Below are 18,646 nucleotides of genomic sequence, written 5' to 3'. Positions count from 1 at the left end.
TCTTAAATCTGGCCTACCCCAGCTCCTTTTTCACAGTATGAGTGTCAGGAAAGCTGTTTGAAATGAAGTTTTCTGGTTCTGCTTGCTTCCCATTTCCTCAATTCTAAAAGGACAATAGGTTGGTGTCTCAGGCTCCTTCTCTGAACAAACAAAAAAAAAAGGGGAACCCAACAAAGAACGAAACTCAAACGGTCAGCAGAAAATAAATTTTGAAATTGCTTTAAAAGGTGTCAGCAAGCATGAGTAATCTGTCCTGCTATCTCAGGCAAGGACCATCCGGACAGTTTGATCATCCACCTTTATCTAATGTCCAAAACAAAAAATATTTGAGAATTTTTTTAGAAAATTAAAATCACAACAATCATCAAGCCCAAATGGACCAATGTTTCACTGTAGCCAGCTTCTTCAGGGGTTAACTCTGCAATTGGTAATCCATCAAAAAGACTGTTGTCTGTAACATAACCATACATAAGAATTAATAATCTATCAGGAAATGAATTAAGAAAGTACTTATCTGCAGGCCAGAATTTTTCATTCATACTGGACAGTCAGTCTCAAAAAGATGTAAAGCAGGTAGCAGAGGGATTCAATGTCCTTTTAAATGTCAGGAATGACATAAAACGCCCCAGATGGAGGATCACCTGAAGAACGATGGAACATAAGTGAATATCTTGACGTCAGCTCAAAGCATAAAGGATCATCTAAAAAAAAAAAACAAAACAAAAAAAACACACTCACATCTAAATAAGCATTCAATCTATCAGGACCAAAAGACTGTAATTTGTAGATCCATTGTTGCTCTAATTGCAGCAACTGATGATTTAAGTCACCTCCATGCTAGTGTGGAAACACTTGATCGATGACACAAAAACGTAACTAAAAGAAATGGTGCGTTTCTTCACAATGAGCTACCAGTGGTGCATTCTGCAGACTGTGTGCTAGAAAAGAGCAATGTTCAATCATACCTGTCTTAATCATATGCGCTGTTTTGCCCACATACATTTTTTTTTTTTTTATTTACATGGACACTCAATTAGGTAGACCACAACTGATTACAGACATGAAGTTGAATATGTTAAAGAGATACTGAACTTAGCTGAAATTATCCTTCAGTTTTAAGTAATCCATCAGTTCGTCCTCCGAGATATCCAGGAAGCCGCTAGCAATTGTCCACGTAATCATAACTGTAACTTCAATTGGCAGGAATCTGAGGCATTGCGTGAATTACAAAAAGCTCTCCAATTGATAATAAAACCAGCCGACAAAGGTGGCAAAGTGGTACTACTTGATCGTCAGCAGTATGAGAGTAAGATTTGTTGCCACCTTAGTGACACTCATTTTTATAAAGTGTTGCCAACTAATCCAACTCCAGCCCTATGAGAAGAAACTTCTAGTCTAGTAATGTCTGCTCGTGAAATTGTTTTTTTTATATCTAAAGAGGCATTCTTTCGAGTAAGAACAGATCCAGTTACACCTGTATTCTATACATTGTCTAAGATTCACAAGAGGCTGGTAGACCCCCGGGATGCCCCATAGTTTCAGGTACGAGTTCACTATTAGAACTGGTTTCTTGGTATGTGGGTTCCCCCCGGAACCTAATTTAAATATATCCTTGCGAAATATATGTCATTCCCCTCACTGAGAACATGAGATTATTGAGGACCGGAAAAAGCTCGCTGAGCAGCCATGATATAGTGGAGAAAATGCACCAATAGTAAGTACGAGCCTTGTTAGTGCCTGCAGAAAGATTTGTATAAGTATGCCTGGGTTATTTTGTCAATACATTGAAGGTAAAAAGAATGCAATTATGATTTGGGTTTTTACAGACGCAGATACTGAGCCCTTGAAAAATGATGAGTGTCCGAAACACTGTCCCGTGTCGGGCGTTGGCAATGCTATGGAACTCTGATACTGTTATACCATGTTGATTGATTCCTACATGTTCAAGGACGATCTGGGTTTGAAGATAAGTGCACATTATATTCTGATAGCATGTGGATTACAATAGAGGGTTACAAGCTAAAAAAAAAAAAGAAAGAAAAAGTTTTGATTATAGACTATGTATGAAAAAAAGAGTCTCAAAAAATATACTGAATATAATAGTGGGGACATTGGATCACTGGATACACATGACCGATGATTATGAGTAAGGCTGAGTCTTGAAGTTTAAATACTATACGATGAAGCCTAGTATGATGGTCATAAATAAGTGAATAACTAATTTTCGTTCCATCTTATTTCTTTGCGTCTTGAGATTGTGAAGGATATTAGTGGATTTGGTTGGTCTCTTAAGAGTGATAATGTTCATTGATGACATTTTTGTTCAATGGAAGGGATCAGGTGCAATTTTTGATAATTTTCTATGCTGGCTAAATTCTCTGAATTGCAATCTGAAGTTTATAGGTAATAAACATGCTCATCAGACATTTTTTTGGGATATACTGATATGGAAGATGCTCTTTGGGCATACCACCTCATATCATAAACCAGTCAGTTCCAATACTCTCTTGAATTTTTCCAGCAGTAATCCTAGTGTTTTAAAAGAATTACCTTTAAGTCAGCTTTTGAGGCTTTGCAGCATGTGTTCTTCTACCAGCGAGTTTAAACTTTAAGAAAACTCTCTACTTGATAGATTTCTAGCAAGAGGATATCCAAGACTATATATCAGAAAAGCCTTTTTGAGAGCTCACTTCAGCCACAGTGAATGGCTGTTCCAATCCTGGATATCAGAGTTCATCAAGTTGCACTTGTGTGCTTCCGTTTTCTCCACAGGCACATCCTATTTGCACCTCCATTCTACAAAATTGGCAGATTCTACAAATTCATGATGTATTTCATAAACTTCCCAGAACTGCCTATACAAGAGGCAATAATCTTAGAGACTTGCTTGTGCATTCTGAATTCTCTCCACAGTCAAGTCAGGATGTAACTTGTTCCACTGGTCTACATCAACCATGAGGCAACTGCTTGGTCAGTCACATTTCTATGACAATTACATGCTTGTCGATAACTTCAGCTAATTTCAGTATCTCTAAAATATTCAGCTTCATGTGTCATCAGCTGTGATCTACCTGATTCTGTAAAAAAATTTATGTGAGCAAAACAGCGAGTATGATTAAGACACGTATGATCAAACATCGCTCTTGTCTAGCACAAAGTCAGCAGAATGCACCACTGGTAGCTCATTGTGAAGAAATGCACCATTCTTTTGATGAGTTATATATTTTCTGTCATCGATCAAGTGTTTCCACACTCACGTGGAGGTTATTTAAATCATCAGTTTCTGTGGTTACAGCAACAATGGATCTACAAATTAGATTGTCTGTTTTTTGGGATGATCCTTTATGCTTTGAGCTGACTTCATGATATTCACCTACGTTCCATTGTTCAGGTGATCTGCAGTCTGGGACGTGATACGTCATTCCTGACACTTAAAAGGACATTGAATCCTTCTGCTGCCCGCTTAACATCTGTTTCAAACCGTTGGTCTGGTATGAATGAAAATTCTGGCCTGTAGATAAGTACTTTCCTAATTCATTTCCTGATAGATTATTAATTCTTATGTATGGTTATGTTACAGACAACAGTCTTTTTTGATGGACTACAAATTGCAGCGTTAACCCCTGAAGAAGCTGGCTACAGCAAAACACTGGCCGTGTTGGGCTCAGTGACTATCAATGTAGACTGCTGTGATTTTTAACTGCTAAAAAAATACTCAGAAAATATTTTTTTGTTTTGGACCTTAGATAAAGGTGGATGATCGAATTGTCCCGACGGTCCTTGCCTGAGTTAGCAGGACAGATCGCCAGGCTTGCTGACACCTTTTCAATCAATTTCAAAATGTATTTTCTACTGACCATATGAGAGTTTTGTACTTTGTTGGATTTCCCTTTTCTTGTTTGTATTATCTGTTTGAGGTTACCATTACCTCTCTATATGTTCTTAAGAATGCGTCTTCTCTGGCCATATTCAAATCCAGCCTAAAACCCCAATTTTGAGACTGCTTTTAGATCTTAAAACCCTGGCTCTCCTTGATTTTAGTCATTTTTAACTATTTTTCAATGAATAAGTACAATTTCTTGTAGCTTCTTGTTTGTCATGTATATGTTTCCTGACTAAACTGCAAGTTCCATGAAGCAGGACTCATCATTTAGGTATATTGTACAGTGCTACACACACTAAGTAGTGTTATAGAAATAACTGCAGTAGTAGCCACAATGCTGAGAGTTCCTGGTAAGATTTGAAACTGTACTTTTCTGTAGTCCCTCTGAAAGGATTATAAAGAAAGCATGTCCAAGACACTCTTTCCTCTAACAGGCAAGTCATCTTACTCTCTGCCAAATCTTTTATGATCTTAACCAGATGCAGATCAAATAGATATTTACTTTGAAGTGGTAATCCCATCAAGCACACCTTTAGGAAAAAAAAGTCAACCAATCACTGCCATATCCAGACCTCCCACATGTCATCACCTTCACTGACATTAAGGTGTCACATGGCATGACCAATAGGAATTTGACTGCTAACTGTATCAGGCCACAGGAGTGTCTGACCAGCATCTGTCATTCCTGTCATCAGGTCCTCTCTTTTCAGCTCTTAGGGCATTTCACAATCACTTTGGGCATATACACACACACTGTAGTCTGTAATATGGCTCCACTAAGCTTGTAAACTATTTTTAAAGTTATTTCCATACATTGTTCATCATAGGGTCTGAGCCCAAATGGTCCCTCTTCCTTTGGTAGTTTGGAAAGACATCAGAATGGCTCTCTTATCATTCCTTATCTATTATATTCTTATCTCCTTTACCAAAAGGTAAATCAGAACAGACACCTTGGATCTGGATGGCATTTCTAGAACGGATCTGATCTCTTCTCAGGCTCCTTTACCTCTTAACGCCAGGACTGACACCACCACCAAATCCCTGTTTCCGTGAATTTCTGAGAACTTCTGTATACTGGAGATTTCTCTCTGAATAGACTCTGAAGTTGCAAAGAATAAGGACTAAGAAATCTAGTGTTCTTTCTTTTTCTCATCAGGAAAGAAGCCATTATGGATAGAACTTTTAAAAACATTGTCTGCCTTGTAAATCATATTGGTACAGTTTACTGTATAGGAATCTAAGATTTTACAATATCCTAATCTCTTTGGAGATCTCATCTCCTCCTGCTCAGCCATCTTATCATCTGACATCCAGTTGTTTCAACTCACCTTTTCAATCTGCCCCTTCACCAGGTACATTGATCCTGTACTAGTGGGATCCATCTATCTTCCACAATCCAGGTAGAACCCTTACCTCTCTATTTCTCATTAGATTTATTTTCTATGAAGAAACAAGTACTCAACAAAAATCAAATATGTTACTATTCATGCATTTGTTACAGAACACCTCCTGAAACCAGAAAAAAGCTTTTTTTTTTCTGCTCCCTAGAAGGTCCATTCCTGGTGGTGTTTAACTTTAGTCCTTAGTGATATGGAAAAAGGAACGAGTGAAGTAATCAAATTTCCAGATGACACAAAAATATTTAAAGTAGTTAAAACACAAGCAGACTGAGGAACTGCAAAAGGAGCTCACCAGACTGGGAAAGTGGGCATGTAAATGGCAGATTAAATTTAATGTGGACCAGTAAGTACAAAGTAATGCACATGAGGAAAAATAATCCTAATTATATATATATATTGCTTAGTTTTGAATTTAAGGAAATTATTCAAAATATATTGAAATCCTCAGCTGTGGTGGGACAGTGATCAAAAAATCAAATGTTAGGAATTATTCAGAAATGAATAGAGAATAAAGCAGAGTTGCTTAATTGTAATGGATGTTCTCTGAGGACAGCAGGATGTCATTCATCGCATATGGGTGAAATTATCCAATGGAGCCCAGAATGGCAATTTGACTTCAAAGTTTCTAGAACTTCGATTGTGCATCACTGAGTATGCCTATGCATGCTAACATACCACACATCCATGCGGGGGCCCCTTCAGTCTTGTCCTTAGCTATACAAGTGAAGCAACTCCAAGAGGAGGTGGAAGCTTTTGTGAGGACTGACATCCTGTTGTCTTCAGAGAACACCTATTACGGGTAAGCAACTCTGCCTTTCTCTGAGGACAAGCAAGATGGCAGTCCTCAAACATGGGAATCCCTAGCTACAGATTGCTTTGAACGAAAAAGGGGGAAACAATAACACGTGCCGACGGGTGCAACAAGTCTTTTTTCCATTTTATACTTACCCTACGAGATTTAGCCTGAAATAAAAAAACAGCAGGCCCTAGTAGGGTATGGAGTTGGGTTCTACACCTCGAAAAAATTCCACAGGACAGACTAGCCAAACTTACTGTCACATCATCCATCCCTATCCAAACAATAATGAGATGCTAATGTGTGGAAAAAATGCCACGTCACAGCTTTGCAGTTCTCCTCCATAGAGACTGATTGCAATTGAGCCACTGATGCTGCTGTTGCTTGAACAAAGTGAACCTTGACATATGCCCAGGCATGCCTGAATCTTTGGGCTAACAGAAAGATACAATCTGTTAGCCAATTAAATAAAGTCTGTTTGGCAAAATTCTGTTTTGATGAAACTTTTTGTTTCTCAGTGGTGTTCGGTTCCAGCGACGCAGCCATTCGAAAGGTCGGCGCATGCTTCGACCTCGGACCAGGGAAGGAGTGAGCTTCCGACGGGGTGGCACCAGAACCGGGTGGAGACATGCTTTTTAGTCTTAATTTTTTCCGCTCTCTGGCGTCTCGCTCGCGGTGACATTCGACCACAATATATACATATTGTTTGGTCGTGATTCGGGCCTAAGCACTGATAGTAGGCCTCATGTCCATCAGTTATGGACATTATTTTCCCACAAGCGCATGGTTTAAAGCTGGATGGCCGCGGCATATCTTCTTGCCAATGTTTGTGGAACGAAGTGGAGAATTTTTCACTAATTATTTTTTCTATTTTTTTGACTAGTCTGAAGAGAGTCGTGGCTCCGCGTGTGTTCCCGCTCATGGAAAAGACAGACTGAGGAGAAGCTGTTTTCTGCGCGGGAACTTTCGTGCAGTCGCACAGAGCAAAGCTCTGTATCAGCTTTGAGAAGCTCCGCCTCCGACGCAAGACTGACAGTCCCAGGACAGCATGGCTAATTCAGCCCTGCTATCGACTGGAAAATATAATATACATGTTGTAAGAGATTTTGTCTCAGAAGACTGTACTTTGAATGATTTCATATAAAATCTTATGCATAATTTTTAATTGTATGTGAGGAGGGTAAGACTGTAAAGGGGGAGAGTGGAGCTGACAAGCAACATGGTGGGATTTCATTTTGAAATTCCAGTATGTGCATTATGGTGTTGACTTTGTATTTGCTACAAAGCAGGTACAAAGTCTGTGGCTGTGCAAGTACTCCTGATTCTGGCTGGCCCCCAGATTTTCAAAAAGAATCTTCGTGGGCCGTTTCCCAGCCTCTTAAATTGTGTACAATGGATACGTTTGATCATACTGAATCCCCTCATCTATTCATAAGCTATAGATACAAATAATTTGCATGCTCATTATTTCAACATGGGAAATCTAACTAATTTAAATATGGTGAGCAATATTTGATGCATAAATATTTTTGTTTGTGAATTTTTTGATGGCTCTGTTTTAATATGTATGTCTAGAATTCTAGATAGAGTGAGTTATACATTTTTATAAATAAAGCTCATGGTTTCAGGATCCCCGTACTGGTTCCGATTGAGCTGGAAGCACAAAGGAGGAGGAAACTGCTGGGTCAAAATAGAAATTAAAGCCCCTCCATGTAAACAGTCTCTCCCAGCTGGTGGTGTTGTGGTGGTGCACAGGATAAGGGTGCATTTTTTCATTTGGCCGTAGGTGCCAAATAGCTGCTACTACATGTAATTATCCCAAGTCCCTTAAAAGGAAAGTATATGTTGGATTTATCAGGGGTTAAGCACATCACTTCTAACTCCCTTATTGAAGTCACCATCAAGTCTCCTATGTGAACTGCTACATTGCCACAAGTGTTATGTAGCCTCACCAAGAAAGCAGAGTAATATCTAATTTAAGGACCTACTCATAAAAGTCTCAATACAACTACTCTTCTGTAAATTCCAAACTATTCCTTTGAGTTTAGAAACAAACATGATGGCAGAAATAGTCCATACAGCCTATCTAATCTGTCCAGCCACATCAACTGCTTAGGTCTACAGTCCTTGCCAACCCCCCTCAGAGATCCCCAGTGCTTGTCCTATGCTTTCTTGAATTCAGATAATGTCCTTATCTGCACCAACTCAACTGAGGCGCTGTTCCATGCATCCATCACCCTTTCTGTAAAGACATTTTACCTTAAATTGCTCCTGAGTCTACCGTTTTTCATTTTCATTCTATGAACCCTCATTCCAGAGCCTCCTCTGTTGAGAGGGCCTCCTTCTGTGCATTGATACCTTGGAGATATTTCAATGTCTCTATCATATTGCCCCCTTTTGGATGCATATAATCTACTGAATATTCAATGTTTATCAAAGATGAATGAATGGTCAGTAAAGTTGAATCCTCAAGGGGTTGTGATATGAAAGTCTAACGGTATACACAGCATCAATGTTAGGGAATATTTTTCATGGAAAGGGTGGTGAATGTATGGAATTTTCTCCTGGAGTGGATGTTGAATGCTAAAACGTAACTGACTTCAAGAAAGCACAGAAGATCCCCTTAGCTTTAAAAAAAAAAAGTGAAAAGATAAGATAAAATGTTCTTACTTAATAAATCCTTGAATCCTGCTAGATCTTGGGATATGCTCACTCCTCAGCTACTGAAGACAAATGACACACCCTTTTCATGACCTCACTCTGCCATAAAAAGGGAGTGGTTGTCTGTCCTTGCCAATAGCCTACTGTCAAAGCAACTGGACAAGAAACCCCTTCTTACCCCCCTTTACTTCCTTCCTTATTCTTTTTTTTCCCATCCCTTGAGGTTATTCTCCCTCTTGGGGAAGGGGAGAGAGGGGAAAGAAAAGAGTAAGAGAGAGAAAGCCAGATTCCCTCAGGCATCTCTGCTTGTAGCCCCTGTATTCCTGGGTGGGGCCTGAATTGGTCTAGAAGGACTCAAGGAAAATTATCAGGAAAGAACATTACTACCTTCATTTTCCTACTGCTAGCCCAGTTCTTGCACATGAAAGTTACAAAAAGCTACCCCCTGGCTGGGTGGGAGGAAGATGGGGTTTTAAGATAGCCCTAAGTCAAAGATAATGTCCTCCTTAGCTTGTATGTCCAGCCTATAATGTTTGGAAAATGAGTGCAGGGATGACCAGTTGGTAGCCCTGCAAATTTTGCCTGGGAAGACATGATTCTTCTGCCCAGGATGACGCCTGCACCCCTGTAGAGCATGCATGGAGCATCACTAGTACTTGCCTATCCATCGAGTATATAGGCTGAGGCAATTGCTTCTTTGATCCATCTAGTTAGCATGGTCTTGGAGGCTGTTTCTCCATTTCGTTGTTCACCAAACAGAATGAATCAACTATCAGATTTCCTGAGGGGGTTAATCATCTTTAGTTATCTTAGAACCTGATGCACATCCAGAAGATGCAGTCTTTCATCCTTATCCCTATATTCCTTTAAGGCTGGCAGAGACACAGTCTGATTTAGGTGGAAGAGAAACATTAAATTTGGAAGGAATGAGGGCACTGTTCAGAAGCTGACTGAATAAGTATAAATTACTAAATATGGTTCCAAAATAAATCTGCGGAGCAGATCATCACCGAAAATGTAGTTTTTAATAACAGATCCTTAATGGATGCTTGCTTCAAGAGTACACAGGAAGCTCCTACTATTGCTTTGAGAACCAGGTTGAGATCCCACTGAGGAAGAATTGGAGGATGGACATATATGCTTCATTCCTTTTAAAAAAAAAACCGCACTACATCCAGGTGTGTGGATACCTGGGTACCTTTGATGCATCCCTTGCACCCTCAGTGAATTAAGTGCTAAGCCTCTAGGTTCGTGGGATGTCCAACTTTCATGGGGAAGTCTTATACTCCCGGCAGTAAGCTTCAAATAGCCTCCAAACTTGAATATAGGCTGATAAGGTTGAACTTTTTTATGCTTTCAGCATGTTTGTCACGACTGCCTGGGAATAACCTCTGCCTTTCAGCAGTTTCAAGGGTCAGGCCGTATGATAAAATGGAAATGGGTATTCCATTGGTATTGAACTTTGCTACAGCAATTCCTATTTTCTGGGGAGTTGTAGTGGGATCCTCACTAGAAGTCTTATTAAGTCTGCATATCAAGGTCTTCTTTGCCAATCTAGAACTACCAGTATCACCTCTGAGAGGTGATCCTCTATCCTCATCATCACTTTGCCTATCAGGGGCCAGGGTAGAGATACATACAGGAGCCTGTCCTTTGGCCAAAGCTGGATTAAGGCATCTAATCCAGTGGTTCTCAACCTTTTTTCGACCGGGACACACCTGGCAGATGGTTCTCACATGTGTGACACACTGTACAAAGTTACACCTGCATTATGGAACACATAACAACCCTATCTATGAAAAGGCAACACTACAAATATTAAATCAGGTCCTAAACACTAATACACATCCTATTAGGAAAACAGAACAAACCAAGCTGCTATAGATCCCCATACAGAAATAACTGTAAAACTATATTAATAAATGTTTCAAAACAGCTGAACAGAATGACATCAATTAAAACTCATAAAAATTATTAAAAATTGTCCAAATATCAAAATATTTCAAAACAGCAGACATCACATAATACTCAATTAAAATGGCAGTCAATCAAGAAAAATAAACTTAAAATGCCACCTTTACTTACCCTCTCCAGCAACTCTCCTACTTCTTTCCCTTGAAAGCACATACCAGGTGCAGCAGCGGCTGCTGAAGCTCTGTCCTTACGGTCCTCTTCTTTAGGGCCCACAAGTCACCCCCCCCCCCCCCCAATTAAACCCTACGATCAGTCTGTCTCACACACACACACACACCCCAATTAAACCCTATGACCAGTCTGTCTCACACACACACACCCCAATTAAACCCTACGACCAGTCTCTGTCTCACAGACAGACACCAGACACCACCCTGCCTAGTCTTCTCTCTCTCTCTCTCAGTGGCAGATTTCCCAGTGCTGCCGCTGCCTTCTCAGCCACACTGAAGCAGCAAACATTTATTTTATAAAAATATGCCACAGCACTCAAGCCTTTCTTCTGGCTGTCGGGATATCCCTAGGCTCCCACGGCCCCAAATCTGCCTGCTTTTATGGCCGCTGGGAGCTCCAATTGCCCCATCTGTAATCAGCATGGCTGAGTGCCACTTTTACTTTAAACACTGTTCTACCGCGCTCACTGTTGCATGGGGGGGGGGGGAGATCCCCGGAGCAACTGGCCTCTTCGTGCTTGCGACTCACTGCCGCTTTGGGGAATCCCTATTCTATCGCGGTTCCTAGCACGACTGGCCTCTTTTCTTTATGGCTCGCCACTGTGTTTAATTTCAGGACTTCCAGCCCGTGGCGGCCACAGGGTCGGGCTTCTTTGCCGCCATGGGTCTGGACACTGCCACTTCTTCCAGCCCCCCTCAAACCACCCCACCCCCGGGTTTTGAGATGCCCCCTTCTTTCTGCCCCACCAGCCAATCAGAGGATTCCTCCTCCCACTAGCAGGAAGAAGGAAGGAGGATTCTGATTGACCCATGGGAGCAGGAAGAATGGAGGTGGTTTCCAATTGGCCCATGGGAGCAGGAAGAATGGAGGAGGTTTCCAATTGGCCCATGGGGGCAGGAAAAAGGTAAAGGGAAGTATAACTGGGGCTGTGGGAGACTGGGAGCCGCGACACACCAGCTGGTGCTTGGTGACACATTGGTGTGTCGCAACACACCGGTTGAGAAGCGCTGATCTAGTCCACTGAATCCTGCCGCTTTCTGCTAATCAAAGAACCTATCTGCTTTGGTATCGCCAGCAGATCCTATTGTTCCACTATCTTCTAAAAGGACTCCTGGCTGGGCTTTCATTCTCCTGGGTCCAGCTGGTTTCTGCCCAGGAAGTCTGTTGGAACATTTTCGTTTCCTGCAATGGGAGATATTGACAACTGGGGCAAGCTCTTCTCTGCTCAACTGAGTATCCCCTCATGCTTTCTCCTCCCCTTTTAGATCTAGGATGTAGTCCTACTTTGGGACTGCAAAATAAATTAAGTTCCTTGCCCTCTCTCCTTGGGAAATACTGGGGTTATGACCTCCAAGTCCAGTAATCTTTGAAGTGTCACTCTCACTGCTTCCCTTTTGATCTGCAACATGCAGGAGGAAATCATAAAAGCATTTGGTACAGGGAGATACACTCGGGTGAGTACCCACTGGTTTGTAGTAATCTAAGTCCACTCTGTGTATTACTCATGACAGCTGTCCGCCTACCAGTATCATCGCCTGAGGGATCCACTGAATATCACTGTGAAGGTGAATTACTTCCTGCAACTGCAAGGGGGGGATTCTCCTTTCAAAATGCCAGGCTCCTTAAATGCCTGGTATTTACCCTGTGCCACTTGCGAGGCCACAAAAGCCAGCATTTTACCTTTCATAGTACTTCAAATGCTGTCGCCAAAGCCTTTGCACATCTGACTGGCCTCTATCCTCAGAGTCTTTGAGTCTTGGATTCACCCAAATCCTTTATTAATTTTTCCAAATCTTTGCCAAATCTTCCCCTCTAAAGAGAAACTTACCCAGTTTCAGAGCTAGAAGCGTCTCCCAGTTGCAAACCTGGAAACAATTAACCTAAAGGATAGCCTAATTAGGTTATACATTGAGTCTGCCAAAAAGGCAACTGCCAACTCCAGACATGTGGTCCTTCTGGACTCTCAGGCAACTGCTGTATACAACATAAGGCTGCCCGGGATACATAGCCCTCCATACACCAAGGTCTGAATAGCTATCACTCCTGTGGAGAAGGTCTGTTTTAGCATCAATTCCATCTTCCTGACCTGCGGGTCCTTTAGAGCTGTGCCTCCCTCCACTGGGATGGTGGTTCTTTAGGCTACTAATGAAACCAGCAAGTCAACCTTTGGGATTTTCAGTAGCTTGTGCTTTTCTTCTGCAGGGAGAAGCTACAATTTTCCCATTACCCTACCACCTCCTGAGACAAAACCCCCTCCCCCACAGGGTGCTCCACTCGACCAACACTATCTGCTTTAAGGCTTCATGCAAAAGAAAAGTTCTTGAAGGCTTCCTAATTCCCTAAAGGATGGAATAGCCTTCCAAAGTGTCTTCTGATTTGGTGCCTAGAATCTTCAAGGCCACTTGGACATTAGTGATGAGGACTGAAATCACCTCTTTCCAAAACAATGTTACTATTAACGAATATTCCTCCTCCGAAAAGCACTGCCCCTCCTCCAGAAAGCTAGGGAGCACATGAAGCTCTGATTCTTCAAGTGACTATCACTCTTCGATGGAATCCAGAGTGGCAGTGAATGTTGACAAGGGTATGGTCCCAAGGGAGTCCCTTGGAGATTGAGGATCCCTGCTCTGTCTTTCTGATGCCCTGGTCTGGGGATCTCAATCAAAGCAGGGCCAGGTTTTTGCATAGCGCAGAAAGCCTGATACATTACCAGCAAACACACCGAAAAAACCCCCCTGCAAGGTAGGTTCTCAACTGGCCCCTTGAAGCTTCCAGCCCAGTGTCCTGTGCAGGGCCACATCATCTGCCTCCAGAACCTTCCCCTGCATCCTCTTCCATCAGGGGTGCTTACCAGGACTGGCTGGCCTGGAGGCAGCAGCTCCTCCTCTCCTGTAGGAGTGATTGGCGCTGGGTCAGTTCCCAGGCCGGCAGCTTCCAGCAATCCTTTCCATCCCAGAGGGGTTTCTTTACTGGGCCTAGGCACCCATCGCATACCAGGCAAAAGGAGCTGCCAACACTGGAGATCTTTCTTGAACTGCAGGCTGCACACCAGTAGTGTGCAGCCTGCACACTACTGGTGTGCAGCCTGCACACTACTGCAGCATTTTCATTTTTTTTTTTTTAAAGAACAAATAGCCTGCTGCACTGGTGCCCCTCCGGGGCTGAACCAACGAAGATACGAGGCGCGCTGCACACAGCCTGGTTCCCCTGCTAATGCTAGCTGAAGTACTCACTATCGCCAGAGAACTCCTTCAGACCTAACAATATCATTGGCCTGCCACACCTCTCTTCCCTAATCCTCCATATCTGTTTTTTTTGTCTATTCTTCCCATACAAGCTCGGGAAGAACAGCAGAGAAGCAAAGCAGGGAAGGGGGGGGGGGGGGGGGAAGAGAGAAAGAAACCTAAACCTTCTCCTTTTTATTTATTTTTGAAAGGGACAGGTCCCTCTAGGATCCCGTACTCCCTAAGCAGTGGGGTCCCCACTAGGAGAGAACCTCAGATTCCTAGAGAAACAGGGATCTACTGTAAGGTTCCCATCCACCAGGTTCTGGTCCTTGGTGGTAGCTCCTACTGGGGAAAGCAGCCCTGAGAAACTGTTGCCCCAGGAGCTAAGGGCTCAACTAGGCCAGGCTGCACCCTGGCTCTGAGAGGTTTGAAAGTCCACCTATACTTGTTAGCAGCTACAGGAGACTAAAGACTACTGGCAACGGCCTGTGACCACTCCCCCTTTTATGGCCAAAAGTGAGGTCATGAAAAGGATGTGTGCTCTGTCTTTGGCAGCTGAGGAGAGGGGAAATCTGAAGTGTAAGGACTGACCTAGCAGGAAAAAAAAAGGAATGGAAGAATTAATCAGCAACCGAAATCTGTCTGGTAGACTTATCATAATTATTAATAGAAGTCTTAAAGAAACCCAGGTGTTTACAGACATAGCAAGACCTTGACCAGATCAGTGCATTAGGTGGGTGGTGGCAGGGTGCAATCTGGAAAGATGATGGGGACATAGGAGGCTGGATATTTGGGTAACAGCCAGATTGCTGTGGTAGCTACTTAGCTACTCAGCAACCTAGTAGTTGAAAACAGGAGGGGATGAATACTGGGTGTGAAAATCAAAAAGGGATCTTGCATACCCATCTACCCCAGAGGGTAGAGTATAATAAAGAAAGATGACAATGACTCACACATATGTATACACACACATTGTATATTTAGAGAGTATAGGGGTCCATCATGGAACTGGACTAGCATTAAGAAGTATTGCCCCCAAGAAACACAAGGGTTTTAATTTTCTCATATTCAGGGGTGGAAAAATATTTTTTAAAAACTTTGGTGCCAGCCAAAACTGTTTTATTGTTTTTTTATTTAATTTTTTATTTAGTTTTAGGAACCAGGGATTTTTCCTTACTTTTTCATCTTTTTTCGGCCTTTTACTTTAAGCTTATTTTAATTTTGCTCTTTATTTTGGTATCTAATTTTTAGCTTTTTTTTTTTTTTTTTTTTTTGCTATTTTCCTTTACGTTTACATTGTTTTCATTTGATCTTACCTCCCTGTACCCCACATTTTCCCTCTTCTTTCATTCCTTTCAGGCACTTACTCCATCTTCTCCTCCTAGCACTCTCTCCCCATCCCACCCAACTTCCGGAATTCTCCCCCTCCCCACTTTCTTCATTTCAGCCCACTAGTATAGGGCTTAGGGATGTGGGCAGTGGTTGGCAAGACCCAAGTGTTGTGGCTTGGGTCTTGCCAGCAGTAGCCGCAGTTTCTTGGTTCAGTAGAACTTCTCAGCCCAGGTCAGGCTCTCATTGGTGGCAATAGTGGTTTTCAGGGCCTGGGAAAGGGTCCCAGCATTGGCAGTGGCGGCAGCTTTTGGGCAGAGGCCAGGACCTCAATGTCAGTTTCTTTTGCCCAGAGCAGAGAAACAGCCCCAAATCTTAGGCACTTGAGCAATCTGTTGTCCAGGTCTTTTTTTTTTTTTTTTTCAGCCCTACTCATACCTAGCACAGTAACACAGAGACGGAGCAAGAAAGTTACTTGAGTAATTTTATCCAGGTATTCAGCGGCACTTAGCCAGATAAATCTACCTCTGAATATAGCAAGGTAAAGCGATTCTACTGACCAGACTTATCCAGCTAAGTTTATCTGATTAGTGCTAAATATTGGTTCTAGCCACATAAATTTAGCCATGCCTCTGGAATGCCACTTGTCCTGCCTCCTTTTATCCAGCTAGATTTTGGCTGGGCAATGACTTACCAGGGTAAAATGTCACCAGTGAGAGGGGTGACAAACCCTTTTGAATAACAGAAACAAGGGGGTAACCTGCACGGAGCAAAGAAATTGCTGGGCAGATTGGATGGACCTTTTGATCTTTTTCAGCTGTCATTACTATCTAATATCAACCTCATAGTAAAGCAGATAAAGAACAAAATGATCCAATCCAGTCTGCTCAGTTGAGAATTGCCCATTTTGAATGGATGTGCATATACATTCCAATAAGCAACCAGACATCAGTTGCCACTTACTCCACCCATGCCTTTTACCTGACCTCTCAAACCCTTTTCTACCAGTGCCCTCTATATCCGTCCCAAACGTAACCAAAATTCATTAGTGAGGACCTCCACCATCTCAGATGACAGGCCATTTAAGACCTTGCAATCTTCAACTTTGATTTTTACAGGAACAATACTGAAGCTAAAAGTTTCTATTTCTTATTAACAAATTTTGTAATAATCTCCAAGATAGTGAGCCTATTTTACAAATTCTGGCATCCCCATGCTCACTGAAGTTTGAGTTTTAACTATGGTCTCTCCATGCAGCCTTCTTGGAAGTCCAATGCTGTTGTACCACTGCTATTGAGAGTTGTAACTACTTGTGCATCCTACAGTTAAACTTTGTACAAACCTTTAGTATATCAATAGTTCTACCTACCTTGTATATTCTTCTTGTAGCTTATTAGGGTCACCAACCCAGAACTTTACTCTGAAATTCAAACTGTAAGGAGACCCCCCTAAAATGAACAACATTAGTTAAAATTAGTTTCTTTCCAAGTTATTTATTAGCACAGATTAGACAAAGTAGATTAGCTATTTACTTACTTTTCAGTTGCTTCCTAATTGGTTTGTTTGGATCCAGCCACCTCTGTAAGAAAAAAGTTAGAGCATGTTAATGCTATTAAATAAAGAAAACAACAAATAATACTGTTTTACGAACGAAAGTAAAGTTTGCAATTCTATCATCAAACCATATGTAAACATTGTTTGTCAAATCACAGAGGGGGCAATTTTTAAACTGGCTGCAGGGCTTGTAATCCTGCAAGCGGAGTTTCCCTTTGAAAACGAAGGCCAGCACACACAACACAGGTACAGAATAGTTTGCACCTAATCTCATGGAGAAGAAAAGTACATGCAGAGATTTTAAAATGCAATCTACATGCATATTTTCACTCCTTCAATCTGTCCCTGCTCCTTTATTTCATGCAAACTAAGGTACATATCCACTAAGGGCCAAATTTTAAAAGGGTTCCTCGCACTAGAAGGGCAATACACACAAATAAGTGTGCCGTGTATGAGAAATATAGATTTTAAAAGCCACTAATTATGTATGTATATGCACGCGAGTTAAAAAAAAAAAAAAAGGGGACGGGACCAACAGTTTCGCACATAAATCTGTTTTGGGTTTTTTTTTTTTTTTTTTTTTAAACCAGAGCCCAAAGTGTGAGGTGTCTTCTCAGCTGCAGAAACGGGTTTTACGCCTAATACAACATGGTGAGGGTTCCGGGTCAACTGGGGGGAGTGCAGGATGAAGAACCAGATGGGTCTGGATGACATCGAGATTGACTGGGCAAATTGGTGGAATAATTGGAAAAACTGCGCACTCGTTTTAAAATTAGCCTGTTTAAAACCTCTCTTTTAAGTATTAGATCAGCTATATACAGATGTAGTACATAGAATGAACCCACTTCTATTCTTACAGAAATGCTAACATTATACCCGATAAGGTTTCCTTCTAGAAATTTACATTTTGTGATTGCATAAGAAAATTTCTCTACAGAACATCGCATAAAACAAATTCAGCTCCTTCCAAAATAACCACGTCTATTTTAAAATTTAAAAAATCTGCCTTCAGAAAAGGTGAACTACAAAAGTCGCTTTACAGCAAAAACCTTCACAAATGCAGCAATTTAGTTTAATTTTAAAGTTTCATATCAAACAGTTTACAAACCTTACTATAAAATCCATATCCAACAGTACAAACTGAAAGACATATCTATTATAGCATATTAACATGGTAACGACAGATGATAGCATCTAACTAAATAATAAATGCTCCCATTTATGACTGAAGGATAAGTTGTACTAATACATGAAGGCTCTGCATCACTCCATGTATAGCCTATTGAAAACTTAAAGCTTGGTGGGTGGTAAGAGGATCTGGGTATTAGTTTACATATAGCAATTAAGGTGTAGATATTCAAAAGCTATTTAAGATGGATAACTCACAAGTTATCTGTCTAAATGGATTAAACAGTATATTGAGTCTCTTATCCAGCTAAATTATAGTTTGATATATTATATGTTATTATTTAGCCGGATATAAAAGTCATTTTGGGGGCATTCCGAGGAGGGGTCCCGTTATCCAGTTGACCCCTAGATTCATCAAAAGGTGTTAACGCATTGATAATGCCTGTGATAAGAAAAAGGGGCATGTTTAGGGAAATTTTAGAATTACCGCACTACGCAGTAACATAGCACTTCGCATCAGTAA

At 41.5% G+C, this 18,646-nt stretch overlaps 1 protein-coding gene across 1 annotated transcript in view; it reads right to left on the bottom strand.

Moving 5' to 3' along the window:
- The window catches only part of PTPN4 (protein tyrosine phosphatase non-receptor type 4), a 685,809-nt gene that overhangs the window by 544,972 nt on the left and 122,191 nt on the right, over nt 1–18,646 (bottom strand). The window contains exons 4-5 of the mRNA XM_029605153.1: nt 16,978–17,020; nt 16,811–16,889 (exon numbers count right to left, since the gene is read on the bottom strand). Of these exons, the coding sequence (XP_029461013.1) occupies nt 16,811–16,889; nt 16,978–17,020 (122 nt within the window). The remainder of the gene's footprint in view (nt 1–16,810; nt 16,890–16,977; nt 17,021–18,646) is intronic.

This window comes from Rhinatrema bivittatum, chromosome 6 (genome assembly GCF_901001135.1).
Source record: "Rhinatrema bivittatum chromosome 6, aRhiBiv1.1, whole genome shotgun sequence".
Lineage (NCBI taxonomy): Eukaryota > Metazoa > Chordata > Amphibia > Gymnophiona > Rhinatrematidae > Rhinatrema > Rhinatrema bivittatum.
Note: the sequence above shows the minus strand (reverse complement) of the source record. Positions and strands in the feature narration are given on the sequence as shown.